The 13,333-nt window shown below is 39.3% G+C and overlaps 1 protein-coding gene across 2 annotated transcripts in view; it reads left to right on the forward strand.

Moving 5' to 3' along the window:
- Positions 1 to 13,333, forward strand: part of GLRA2 (glycine receptor alpha 2) — a 175,750-nt gene that overhangs the window by 64,976 nt on the left and 97,441 nt on the right. For both annotated transcript variants that reach the window (XM_077761387.1, XM_077761388.1), the window contains exons 5-7: positions 6,343 to 6,425; positions 9,344 to 9,481; positions 11,149 to 11,363. In XM_077761387.1, the coding sequence (XP_077617513.1) occupies positions 6,343 to 6,425; positions 9,344 to 9,481; positions 11,149 to 11,363 (436 nt within the window). The remainder of the gene's footprint in view (positions 1 to 6,342; positions 6,426 to 9,343; positions 9,482 to 11,148; positions 11,364 to 13,333) is intronic.

The raw sequence follows: 13,333 nt of genomic DNA on the forward strand, positions 1-13,333 counted from the left end.
TCTACCACCCAGGTCCCTGAATTCCAGGTCAATGATGCTTCTACTCTGTGAGGCTACCAGGGGAGGCTAGAGGAGTTTTTAAAAGAACAGGTCATGAAAAGTCTGGATTTCTGAAGAAAAAATGAAAGAGGTATTCCTGCTTTCCTTAGAAAGCAACTAAGGTGTCTATAACCCACTCTCCTGACTTCACAGACAAAAGAGGATGCTAAATTAGTTAAGATTTTTTTTCCTAAGGAGAAAATGTAGTACAGTGGAAAATAATAAAATGGATGTGACATTAGTTAATGTTTGGGTCAAATCTAACTTGGGTCACTTAAAAGTTTTGTGACTCTGGTAAAATGGCTTCATCTCTGAGCCTCAATTTGCCTATCTCAAAAACAGAGAAAATGCTGTCTGCCTTGTGTGAGAGTATTCCATGACTGTAAAATAATAAGTCAGGCAGAGAAGGACAAATATCATATGTTTGCACGTATAGGAGGGTTAGGAGGAACTTAACGGAGGACCATGGGGGAGAAGAAGGGGGGAAATGGTGGGGGAAAGGAAGAGAGGCAAACTGTGAGAGACTCTTGAATACTGAGAAACAAACTGAGGACTGATGGATGTGGGGGGGAGGGGGGAGATNAGAGAGAGAGAGAAAGCACAAATGAGTAGGGGAGAGGCAGAGAGAGGGAGACAGAATTCCAAGCAGTCTCCATGCAGCCAGCATAGAGCCCAAAGTGGGGCTCGAACCTACAAACTGTGAGATCATGACCTGAGCTGAAATCAGGAGTTGGACGCTCAAAAAACTGATCTGCCCAGATGCCCTGTCATCACTAAATTTTTAATTTTCCTTATTAAGTATTTTAATGCTAAAAACACCCCACTAGGTCTTATCCCCTCTGCCGGGTTTTGCAGTGTGCTACGTGGAGGGTGCTAGACATGGTCCCTAACAGAGGGACAATAGTAATATACTGGAGACTCTCTTGCTTATCCTGAAAAACACAAAGCATCCCCTTGTCCTTCCTCTCCAAGCAAGACATACTGCTTTAACCATTAGAATCAACTCTACCAAAGCAGTACATTGGTCATCTTTGCTTCAGGCAAGCAGATCACTCATTAAAATTTGTATTTCTACCTGAAAATTAGTTTGCTCTTCAAATGGCTTTTTTCCCCTCATGAATCTCTCACTAGGAATGAACTCCCAAGTCTGACACTGAGTTCCTTATGAACCAGTAGTTGCTCCATGAGTCAAGGAGCTTTCCGATGGAAAGTTAAGTGATTAATTTGCATCTCTAGCAATGTGAGAAGAGTCTGCTGTGGACCCAGCTATCTGAGCTATCCCAGCTCAAAGACAGGTGGACTGAGCTTCCTAACTTTCCTTCAGCTAATTTGCCTAATGTCTAGTGAGAACGTTCTAGCAACTGACAGAAGGGGCAAGCAAGCTTTCCCAGCTTCCTGTATCTTGTAATTTGGCAATATTCTCTGGGCTCTGATGATGGGGTTCCTCTTTTGTAACTCCTTAGTCCTTTCCCATTTCCACAGAAAACCCTAGAATTCTCCCATTGAACATTAGGAAGCCGATTCATCCATTTGTTCAACAAGTATTTATTGAATGTCTGCCTGGTGTCAGGCACCACTGTATGGTAAATAAGAGTCCCAGGCTCTGTGGATCTTGCGCAGTAATATGGGTGAAATACATGTAAAGATAACTGAAACACTTTAAAATGTCTGCATCTGTTAGTCATTTCAACTTTGAGTAAGGTATAAACCCAAGAGCTGGGGTTATCGGCAAAGTGAACTGGAGGAGGAAGGGAAGTGAGATTTTGGGCGACGGACTTTCTGTGTTTCATTTCATTCATTCATTCATTCATTCATTTATATTTTTTTGCCTTCAAAATTAAAATGTTTGCTGAGCCTTCTTACTCCCAGTAAAGTAACAGGGCGCCTGGTAACGGAACTTTATTCTTTACCTCGTGCAAACAGGAGCATGGGGGCCCTGAAAGCATGTATGTCAACCACAATGACAGTGGAGGAACGTGTGATAATGTTTCAGGAAATGAGTTCAACAAAAATCAAATGGAAGATGGGTGGCCTCAGCTCAGTGCCTTAGGTGCAATGGCCTTAATATTTTAGATCATGGAGAAGAGGCAAGTGTATCTGATACACTGTAGGCAGTGTCTGCCAGCAAAAAGTCTGAGTTTCGATTAAAGTATTTAATTCTGTAAGACTCACCAAAAATAGGTGGAGAGCCAGAATAAAGGAGATAAAAATCGTTCACATTTCAGTATAATGTTATATGTGTCAGTCTACTTTGGTACAATTTCTACATTTCAATAGAGATGAACAAAATAATATCAACCTCATCCCCCCCAACTCACTTTTTTTTTTTAAATAAAAAATAGTTTAAAAATAAAAGCAGTGGTAGTTCCTTTTGAAGGTTCTTGACAGGGAAGAGAGCACAAAGGAATGTTCTGGGTTGATGGATATATATATGCTAAATCTGGATCTGGGTGCTTTTAAACAGGTGGATAAAGATGTAAAAAGTTATCATGTTGTAACTTAGGATTTGTATGTTTCTACTGTTCTTAATGTATACTTCAATGAAAAAGGAAAAATAAGTAAAGGGCAAGTTGGAATTTTAGGCTTGCAGATGTGTGGTAAATGAGACATCATAAATTATGGACTCCGTGACCCATGAAGGGATTGATTAGGTCTTTACAATCTCTTCCCATTTGCTTAGCTAATGACATGATTTAGCAAACTACAAGCTGTTAACTTTTCTCTTTGTATTGGTGCCCATAGGGTTCCAATAAAAAACCTATCTAGAAAGAAAATTAGAAAAATAAATGAGACTTATTTCGCTCAGCATAACACTCTCAAGGTCCATCCATGTTGCTACACATGGCCAGATTTCATTCTTTCTCATTGCCATGTAGTATTCCATCGTATAGATAAACCACATCTNAAATAAAAATTGTAAATAAAAAAGAATATTATATGATTCCACTCATATGTGGAATTTAAGAAACAAAACACATGAGCATAGGATAAGGGAAGGAAAAATAAGATAAAAATAGAAAGGGAGGGAAACCATAAGAAATTCTTGTTTTTAATGTTTATGTTTGAGAGAGAGAGAGAGAGAGAGAGCGAGCAAGCGAGCAGAGAGAGAGAACACACAGAATCCAAAGCAGGCTCCAGGCTCCCAGTTGTCAGCATAGAGTCTGACATGGGGCTTGAACTCANTTATTACACTATATGTTGACAAATTTGGATTAAATTAAAAAAAATAATAAGGGTGCCTGGGTGGATCAGTCGGTTAAGCGCTCAACTTTGGCTCATGCCATGATCTCACAGTTGGTGGGTTCCAGCCCTGTAAGGGGTTCTTTGTCTGTACTGACAGCTCAGAGTCCAGAGCCTGCTTCAGATTCTGTGTCTCCCTTTCTCTCTGCCCCTCCTCCACTTGTGCTCTGTCTCTGTCCCNTGCTGTCAGCAACAGCCCAACGTGGGGCTCAAACCCCTCAACCATGAGGTCATGACTTGAGCTGAAGTTGGACTAAAGACTGAACCACCCAGGTTCCCCTGTAAGAGACTCTTAAACACAGAGAACAAACTGAGGATTGCTGGAGGGGAGAAGGGTGGGGCGATGGGCTAAATGGGTGATGCACGGAGCTTGCTGGGATGAGCACTGGGTGTTATGTGTCAGTGTTGAATCACTAAGTTCTACTCCTGAAACCATTATTACACTATATGTTGACAAATTTGGATTAAATTAAAAAAAATAATAAGGGTGCCTGGGTGGATCAGTCGGTTAAGCGCTCAACTTTGGCTCATGCCATGATCTCACAGTTGGTGGGTTCCAGCCCTGTAAGGGGTTCTTTGTCTGTACTGACAGCTCAGAGTCCAGAGCCTGCTTCAGATTCTGTGTCTCCCTTTCTCTCTGCCCCTCCTCCACTTGTGCTCTGTCTCTGTCCCTCAAAAATAAATTAAAATGTTAAAAAATTAAGAATAAAATAATAAAAGTGTTTTTAAGTATTAAAATAAACTTTAAAAAGAATATTAAAATTGAGTTGTTTCCAATAACTGATGAAATACGGTTGAATTGTTGCTGCTGTTTCATAAAGCTATATTCATTTCCATGATTATTATTTTCTAATTTCTTAAAGTAAACTTTTCAAAATCGTGATGAAATTTCCAAAGTTTCTGGTTTTGATTCACTTAAATTATGCACATGCCCCCTCATTATTTTTGTATGATGAACCTATTTTTGTTTGACAAAAATACTTCCAGTTTGAAAAATGGGAGGGAGAGAATAAACAGATTCTCACTGTGTTGGTAATAAAATCTGTATCCGTAGATCCTGTTGAGGTCTTTTTCCTCTTAATAAAGGGTCAGATTTTAAAAAGTTTTTGATTACTAGAAATTTTCTCTCTGATTCTTTTCCTCTGCCCTTAAAGAGTTCATGCCATTAGTCTCAATAACATAGTGTTTTCCAAAAAGTAAAGTCTTCATGACATGAAAAAATCTAAATATCTGTATCTACATTTATATCTATATCTCTAAATTAACTCTATGATTGACAAAAATTATTTTTCTTGCCTAAAATGTTATTTTTAATTCAGATACTTAAAAACTCAAAACGATTGTTTTTTCCTTTAGAAACGTAGTATTTGTGTTCTCAGAACAGCCCACAGAAGCTAGGTAATTTGTTTAGCAACGAAGGTGAAATACCGTATGCTTAAGGCAAAATTTTAATAAAACAACAAAGGGATTACCAGATAAGACAGAATTTTATAATTTTACCTTCCAGCTATTGTTTGAACAATAGGGTTGTTTAATTATGTGAAGATGGACATCTTCAAATCGCCTCTATTTTCAACACAGATAATGCAGAATAAAGAGTAAAAACACAATATGAATCATCCCACCAACCAGAAATACTTTTAATATAGCCGGTTTCCTTCCAAGATTGAAAATATTTTTATAGAATTGAAATGACAATGCATTCTTTGGTGTGTTGCTTTTCTCAATCACTGTTGCATTTTAACAATTTTGAGGAGTGTCAGCACAGACTCTTCACTTAATCTCACTTCGAATCCCAGACATTTTCTTGCTTTAACATAAGTGTGCCATTACTTTTTGCTTTGTGTTGGCTTGCATGGGATGGATAAAATGAAGCAGAGAAAGGAAAGAGAAGAGAACCAGAAAAGGAGAGCAAGCATGAGAATGACAGTAAGGAGAGTTTAGGTATTAGGGCAAGCACCAGAGGGTCCTGTGCCTACAAAAGATGTTTGAGAGAAAATGAACAGAATTTGGAGCAGTGACATTTAGAATATGGGACAAATACTATATGTTTGCACGTATAGGAGGATTAGGAGGAACTTAACGAAGGACCATGGGTGAGAAGAAGGGGAAAAACAGTGGGGGAGAGGCAGGGAGGCAAACCACGAGAGACTCTTGAATGCCGAGAACAAACTGAGGACTGATGGGTGGGGGGGGAGGNAAAGGCATGCTAATATTGGAGCTAAATGGGAATAAGCATCATTTTACCCTACCCCATCAGTTGATAAGGAGATGAATGTTTATTGAGTTTAAGGTCTTGCTTAGGGGAAAGAAAGAGTTTGAGGCAGTATTGGGAAGGGAACCCAGATCTGCTGATTCTCAATATTAATTTCCTTCCTTACATTTCTGAGGTACAGAAGAAGTGAAGACCAAGAGGTATGCACCATCTCCTTGAGGACTAAACAAGGAAATGGTGGAAAAGAGAGAGCAGCTCAACCAATACCTTGATACAAGGCATGGTCAGAGCTGGCTAGGGCTCTGAAAAGTTAAGGAAAGAGGAAAGGAGAAGCAGAGTAGCCTTTCTTGGGTGCAGAGGTCAAGACCACCATCCTTAAATGGTTTTTTCAGCTCAAGCATTATTTGCTCCAGATTTGTCAAAATTCTAGAATAAGTACTACAATATACTGTTAACCTATCCATGTGCATTAGCAAGAGAAGAGTTAAGCATCTGCCCATTTGACGGAAGGAGAACCAATGCTTATCACAACCATTGTTCTCATTACACTATTTCTCAGGTGCTCATTTTGATTCTAGAATAAACTTGAGATCACTGAGGTGGGAGTCAGAGGCTAGAAGCTGGGAAATAGAGAGTAAGGGGTTATAATGAAATTCTACAATATTCTTAAAATTTAGCAATGACTACTTGTTCATTTGAAAAAGAGAAAGCATTGCTCTGAGAGATTCGATTTCATTCTTTGGATCAATGGCACTTTGCTTAATGTCAAGTGTGTTTTTGGTTTGTTCCTCAAGAATCAGACCTCACTGATCTAAAACCTGTTTTTAATTTTTTTTTTCTTTGCTAAGACTCACCTTGACCTTATCCTGTCCCATGGACTTGAAGAATTTTCCAATGGATGTCCAGACTTGTACAATGCAGCTGGAGAGTTGTAAGTTCCCACTGTCGAAATGACTGCCTTCTTGTTTTAACCAATGACCTGGTTCTTTTAGTGTGTCATTAAGAAGAACGGACCCATAAGACTCATTCTCTACCCATTACCAACTCCCAAGGCCCTGATGGAAGGACAAACAAGTGTGTGCGCAAGTCTCCTACAGAGACAGTCTTTCAAAGTAAAATGCCAAGTAACTCACCCTTCCTCAAAACACAAACCTGATTTAGTAGCTTTTATTTCAAATAAAAATGTGTCCTGGGAAAATTAAGATTATTAGTCAATCTCTAAAATGAATCACTCTCTAATCAGAAAATTATATTTCTTTCTACGTTATGCTCATAAAGCCCATCACCCCAAAGGAATTTTGGCAGGAAGGGATACCTGATTTGAGGACAAGATACAGGGACCTTCACCAGAGGAGGGTGAAAGAATGGGGGGCTAGAGAGCATAGGGAAGAAAAGGCATTTCCCTTAGAACAGCAGTGGATCCACAAAGGCATGGGGAAGTAAATAGAGAAATGCTATCTACTTTGTCCCATTTATGCCCTAGTCCTGATGTCACTGAAATCTTTGACATGTGCCATAAGTTGCTGATGCCTCCAAGGTAATGGGATCTTTAGGCAAGAGACATGAAATGTTTTTCTGGCTTGCTCTGTCACTTTCTCTGTTTGTAAAATGCAGAGAACAACAAGTGCTACTGACTTACAGGGATGTTAGGAGATTTAATGAGGCGAGGGCAAGGAAATACTTTTAACTTCTTGGTTTAGACAAATAATAAAGATTAAAAAGACATGTCACCTATTATTAAAAAAGAGGCAGTCACAGGGTTTCCTACTGATCACTTGATATCACTGTAGATTTCCCTTGAAATTCCCTACAGAAATAAACAAAATAATGAAATGCCTTTGTTTTAAGAAGTTGTCAGGGATAAAATGAGAATTTCTGATTTATAATAGGCTTTACGTATTTATTTTTTCCCTATTGCCCCTTCTCTTGAGAGGAAAGTTGAGAAAAACATTTTCTTATATAATGGTTCCTTCTTTGTGTCTTCTCTACTGCTCCAAACTCTCCCCTGCCTCGACCCAACACTTATTTTCTCTGCAGAACAGCAACCTTAGCTGTCATCTGAGGCTCCTCCAAGACTTAAAAAAACTCCAGTTAGTAAATATGCTTGGTTCTTGCTGCCCTGGAAGTAATGAAATCAAAGAAGCAGTGGTGTGTTTACCACTACCTTTGAATGCGAAGGGTTGCAATTATTCCTTACTTTTTTTACCCTCATATTACTTCCTTCCTCCTTCCCTGTCTCTTTCCCTCTTCTTTCTGTCCCAGTGTGGGACTTCAGGATGGATGGCAACAAATATTGTGGTGGCCAGTGAGAAACTTGCCAGAGAAGGATGTGGGGCTACAAGCATGTGGGGATATGAGCTTTTTGTGCTTGTTGGAGACACCCAAGAAGTACTCATATAGTGTAGGAGTGCAAGAGATAGGGTAGGCCATTCTCTTAGTGGAACATCAATGCTTGTACAGGGTTCTCTTGTAATTCCTTGACTTCCATGTTCTCCTTTTTGGCTCTGGATAGAAAAGGTGGCCCAAAGAAAGAGGAAAGTAGGTTCCAATTAACTTTGCCATTGATTTCTGGGTAGCTTTGGTGAATCACTATCTTGCAGTAAACAAGAATAAAAATCTATCAACTTAATAAATATGCTGAAGTTATTGGCCAACCAAGACCTCACATAATCTCCCTTGTCCTCCTCACTCTCATTTTAGAGTTCAAATATCACAAGCAAAGTGGGAAGGGAGAGAAATGATGCCTGAAGGTACAGCAGCTTTCATTTCTAGGGTGAGAAAAGATCCAGAAGCACTTAACCAGATAACGACATAGTTAGCAGGAGCTTGGAAACTAAGAGCTAACTTTGGTTTAATAAACTGATAATAATCTTACTTTGGATGGTTCAAAAGTCACATAACAATAGGACCTTACATAATGAAGAATCTGTTTTACTCCATGTTAACCATTGGGATGAGTGTGCCCATTTAGTAAGATACTAGCACACATGAATATTCTTGATTTGCATTACTCTATGACTTCCTTTTAGGTTACCTGCCTACATTATTCCCCACTTGGTAAAGTAACAGAGGATTGAACATAAGGACTCTAAGATACGCTTTCTGAAAACAAAGCTAATTTACCCTAGAAGAGGGGCCACACTTGCTTGCAATGGGAGTGTTTTAGGCAGCCCTGTGATGAATTTATTCTCATCTAAAAAAAAAGAGAAGAAGAAGAAGAAGAATGCTTTTCATTTGAAATACTAAGCCTGGTGACATGAATCAAATTGCCTTCCTGGATTGTCAGATACAGCTCTTTCAAGTAAAGACAATCATCAAAGGAATTTTATGTTTATTTACTTGTTTGTTCTTCAGAAAGATTCAGTAAATACAATGGGTGGAAGAAAATGGACTTTATAGAATCCATTCTCCCATTACACAGAAATAAATCATTCAGAAGGTTTGCTCTCTTCAACATCTTTGACTCCAATGACACGTAGTTGTCATGATGAATGTAGCTATTTTATTAAAAATGTTCTTGGACTCCTGGGTGGCTCAGTCGGTTGTGTATGACTGTGGCTCAGGTAATGATCTCACAGTTTGTGAGTTCAAGCCCCACAATGGGCTCACTGCTGTCAGCGCAGAGCCCACTTCAGATCCTCTATCCCCATCTCTCTCTGCCCCTCCCCTGCTCATGCACTCTTTCTCTCTCAAAAATGAATAAACATTTATTTTTTAAAAGATGCTCTTGAATTGACTGAGTATGTGTCTGCTTTAGATGGATTGCTTGTTTGTTTTTTTACATAGCTAGGCTTTCAAGCTTTCTTGAAAAGATGCATTCAATTTTTCACTATGATTTGTTTACTCCAGTTGGGTACACGATGAATGACCTGATATTTGAGTGGTTAAGTGATGGTCCAGTTCAAGTTGCTGAAGGACTGACCCTGCCTCAGTTTATTTTGAAGGAAGAGAAGGAACTTGGCTACTGCACAAAGCACTACAACACTGGTAAGCTTCCTTTCAGCTGCTAACCCCAAGCAGACTCCATCTGCAGTAGTGTGGAAGATCCACATATCACCTTAATTGCTATCTCTTTACCAAGAAAGTGAAGCTACAAGGCACAGACCTGGGCTTGGCTCAAAACCCCACTACAGATAAGATGCCTGTACCCTCTGGAATAAGTCAGTGGGCACAGTAGGTAATGTCTCCAAAATGGAGAGAGAAAAAAAAAACCCACCAGATTTGGGAATCTTTTGCTGTTCTCTTACTGACCATCTGGTGTCAAATGAATCCAAGGAAATGTGCACAAGACCTTGTGCATAGAGCAGGCAATGCATAAATTCTGGCCCATCTCTGGCATCCACTCTTGACACTGGATCCTCAAGTCAGTTTGTAGTCTCTGACTTAGTGGGAGGGGAGTAACTACCTAGTTCTTTGTAAATTCAGGAGTACAGTTGCTGGGCTCTCTAGTCCTGGACAGTAATAGGAATTTGGATGAAAATCAGCTGGCAGGAATTCAGCCGGCTCTAAAGTCATGCACTGTCAGTAGTGCTGGTAGACACATGGGGCGGGGGAGAATGTGAGGTGGTGCTAAGAAGCGGGTGTACGTTGTTACCTGGAAGATCATGCCTGCCCAGTAAAGTTGATGGCTTTTCCTATGAATGTCCCAGTCTTTGATACCACATAGGCTGACCATGGAGAGGTAAGCTAGACAGGATGGTTTGTTCAGTGACTGCCCCAGGTCTCTTGCTGAACAGAATGTTCATGAACACCTATTCTTGTAGTCAATAGTGCTTCTTAGGAAGTGACCAAAACCTGATTCCAAGATGTTTTTCCTGACTAAGAGGATCCAACCTTATCTCTTATAATTGGTGTGGACTAAACCAAATTACCTTCCAAGTTTCTGACTCCAAACCAATTAAAGAAGAAAAGTGGCGAGCGGTAGGAACTTGTGTCTCTTCATAGTATGCCAAAAGTTTTAATGTCTTTGTACACACTTCTTTTTTTTTTATAAGTAATGTAACACTGTGCACAGATTGTAGGAATATTCTACATGTCCTCAAGCAATTACCCATAAGGCTAGGAAACTGTTACAATGACTAGATTATATGCATGGCATATACAAATATACATTTTTCTCTTACTATGGCTAGCACAAAGACAGATACACCATTATCCAAATGCTTTGAGAGCTCCATGTAAACTTTATGATTTTCAACTGTTACATATTATACGCTATATATTTTATGCCATACATATATGCTGCAGGTTATATATTCTATGTTACATATTACATATTTTAGCCTCACAAAATGTGAATATTTCTACTGGTCAGTTTCTGATAGTCTTGAAAATTCTGAAACTCTGTCTAAATAATCAAGCTACAACAAGCACAGAGTTAGAAAATGAAATATGCCACGTGGTTTGGGTCCAATGACTCTTTAGATCACTCATTCTCCCCACTGTTACTTCATTACTGGTTGATTTAAAAAAGAGTTGAATTGGTTATATAGGGTGAGTATTTGATGCAATCTTCCAAATGCACTAGTAATACTCTTAAAACAACAACAACAACAACAACAACAACAACAACAGCAGCAGCAACAACAACAGTGGGAGGCTGGAATGGGAAAGAAATTTGAACTGGATTTTAAATCATTATTTCCTGCTTGCAGGCAAGTTTACCTGCATCGAGGTAAAGTTTCACCTGGAGCGCCAGATGGGGTATTATTTGATCCAGATGTACATCCCCAGTCTGTTGATAGTCATTTTGTCTTGGGTCTCCTTTTGGATAAACATGGATGCAGCCCCTGCTAGGGTCGCACTGGGCATCACCACCGTCTTAACGATGACCACCCAGAGTTCAGGCTCCAGGGCCTCTCTGCCAAAGGTAAGAAATCTCCTCACTTGACAAGTGACTGGGGGTAGGGGGGGAGCACTTGTCAAAGGTTTTGTGGGCTGGTACATTTTGTGAGGACAGAAATGTTTGCCATCCTGTGGTACTGTGGAAGGTGTAACACAATAAGAGAATGGAGAGCTGGGTTTGAGACAATTAGAGCTCTGAGGACCCAGGGGAAACTCCTATTTAGATGAATTAGGGGACACGGGGAATAAGGGTTGACAGAGAAGAGGAGTAAGTGGAGGCAGAAACACGGCTCAGTAATTATGTCTAAGAAGCCCTTGAGTGATTGTGACCTCAAGCTGCTCATGGGCCATGAAGCTTGCAGGAATCAGAGTCAGATTGATGCAACTTATGCTGTATTGCCCAGTATTTATTGGTGAGGCAATGGTGATTCATATGCTCAGTGAAGTCATTTACAGCAATAAAAGTTTGAATTAAGCTCCTGGAAATTTACACAGAAAATCAATACCAATGAGTATATATGAGAAATAAATGTAAATATTGGAGTGCAGCAAATCAGATACATGAATCGCTATGCCTTAAGTTACCTTAATGGCTGACACGCAATTATTTTTGAGGGACATAGTTGCCTAGAGAAGGAACAGTGGAGTCATCCAAGATGGTGAAAATTGTGGCAACTACGGGAGGTGGACAGAGAAGTATGAGGTGGATAACAGGTACACAGAGACATTTTGTGGCACTTCAGGTAATAATCCATAATGGCTGTATAATTTATTTTTATGTAAGGGAAGGCCCTCCATATTTGTAAATATTGCTTAAGCAAGTGACGATAAATGTCCTGTTTGCGAAATGTCCCAGCACCCCAGAAGTGTGCCTATGTGGGTTTCCTTTTCACTGAGTACATTTAGCCTCTGTCTTCAATTTTCTAGGAGTGTGAGTTCAATTTAGTATTCACTGTATACTGTCTTATACTGGTTGAGCAGTCTCTCCAAAACCTAGTTCCAGAAAATAATTGAGATATAATCTTTGCTGGCTTGAGCTTATGTTTAGTCGTGCTGCATTTGACATGAGATATGTGAGATCATGTTCCACATTATCTTCTATGTTGGAAGACAAGATGACATATGGAAGAGGCCCGTGGCTACAATGAAGATGGACTGAATACTGGGGAAACGGTTATACCAACTTTCCAAGTTCTATGCCTCCAAAGATGAATATTATATTTGTATGCTAATAGAGAGAGGGATAGATCCATCTCTGATACTTGTTAATTTTCTAGAATAGCAAATAGTACACAATACTTGCGTTGTATTTCTATCAAAATACAGATATCAGAAATACTAACAGCTTCTTTTCTGGCTATGTAATCACAAATCAATTTTACCTAACAAAAATCCTAATCCACTGTGTGTCCATTCTCAAACAGGTTCATTGGCTTATTCCTTGTTAGTTATTAGTTATAGCCATCACTGCATGCCATGCCATTAAACCTCAGGATGCACAAAACATGTAATTTACAATTTAATAGACAGCTAAAGTATTGGTGAGAAATTGTAAGCAGATAATGTCAAAATGTAAGACATGTTATTGCCTCCAAACTTGCATTGCTGTGAAAAAAAGTAGTCATTTATTTCCAGAATGGGAGCTTGAGTTTTTATAAATTTGTTATTCATTCTAATTAGCTATTATGATTCTACATCAATGGTCAAAACTATTGCTAAACAAATGGTCACTGATCAGTGATCTATGTACATAGAGGCAATTAGGAACTCAGATAAAGCAAAAAATGGTGTAATCCAAAATCATTTTCTACATGGCTCTGAAATTGTAGTGGTTCTCCCTTTGATATAAGCAGGTTCATCTTCCTACGTGTATTTTTCTTATGCTATTATTAAACATGGTTGGATCTCAACTGACTGCGGGAAGATGTGACTCATAGAGATGACAGTGAGAAAGGAAAATGGGATAAAAAGTGAGTTCTGGAAAATAAAGAATTG

This window comes from Crocuta crocuta, unplaced genomic scaffold (assembly GCF_008692635.1).
Source record: "Crocuta crocuta isolate KB4526 unplaced genomic scaffold, BGI_CrCroc_1.0 scaffold593, whole genome shotgun sequence".
Lineage (NCBI taxonomy): Eukaryota > Metazoa > Chordata > Mammalia > Carnivora > Hyaenidae > Crocuta > Crocuta crocuta.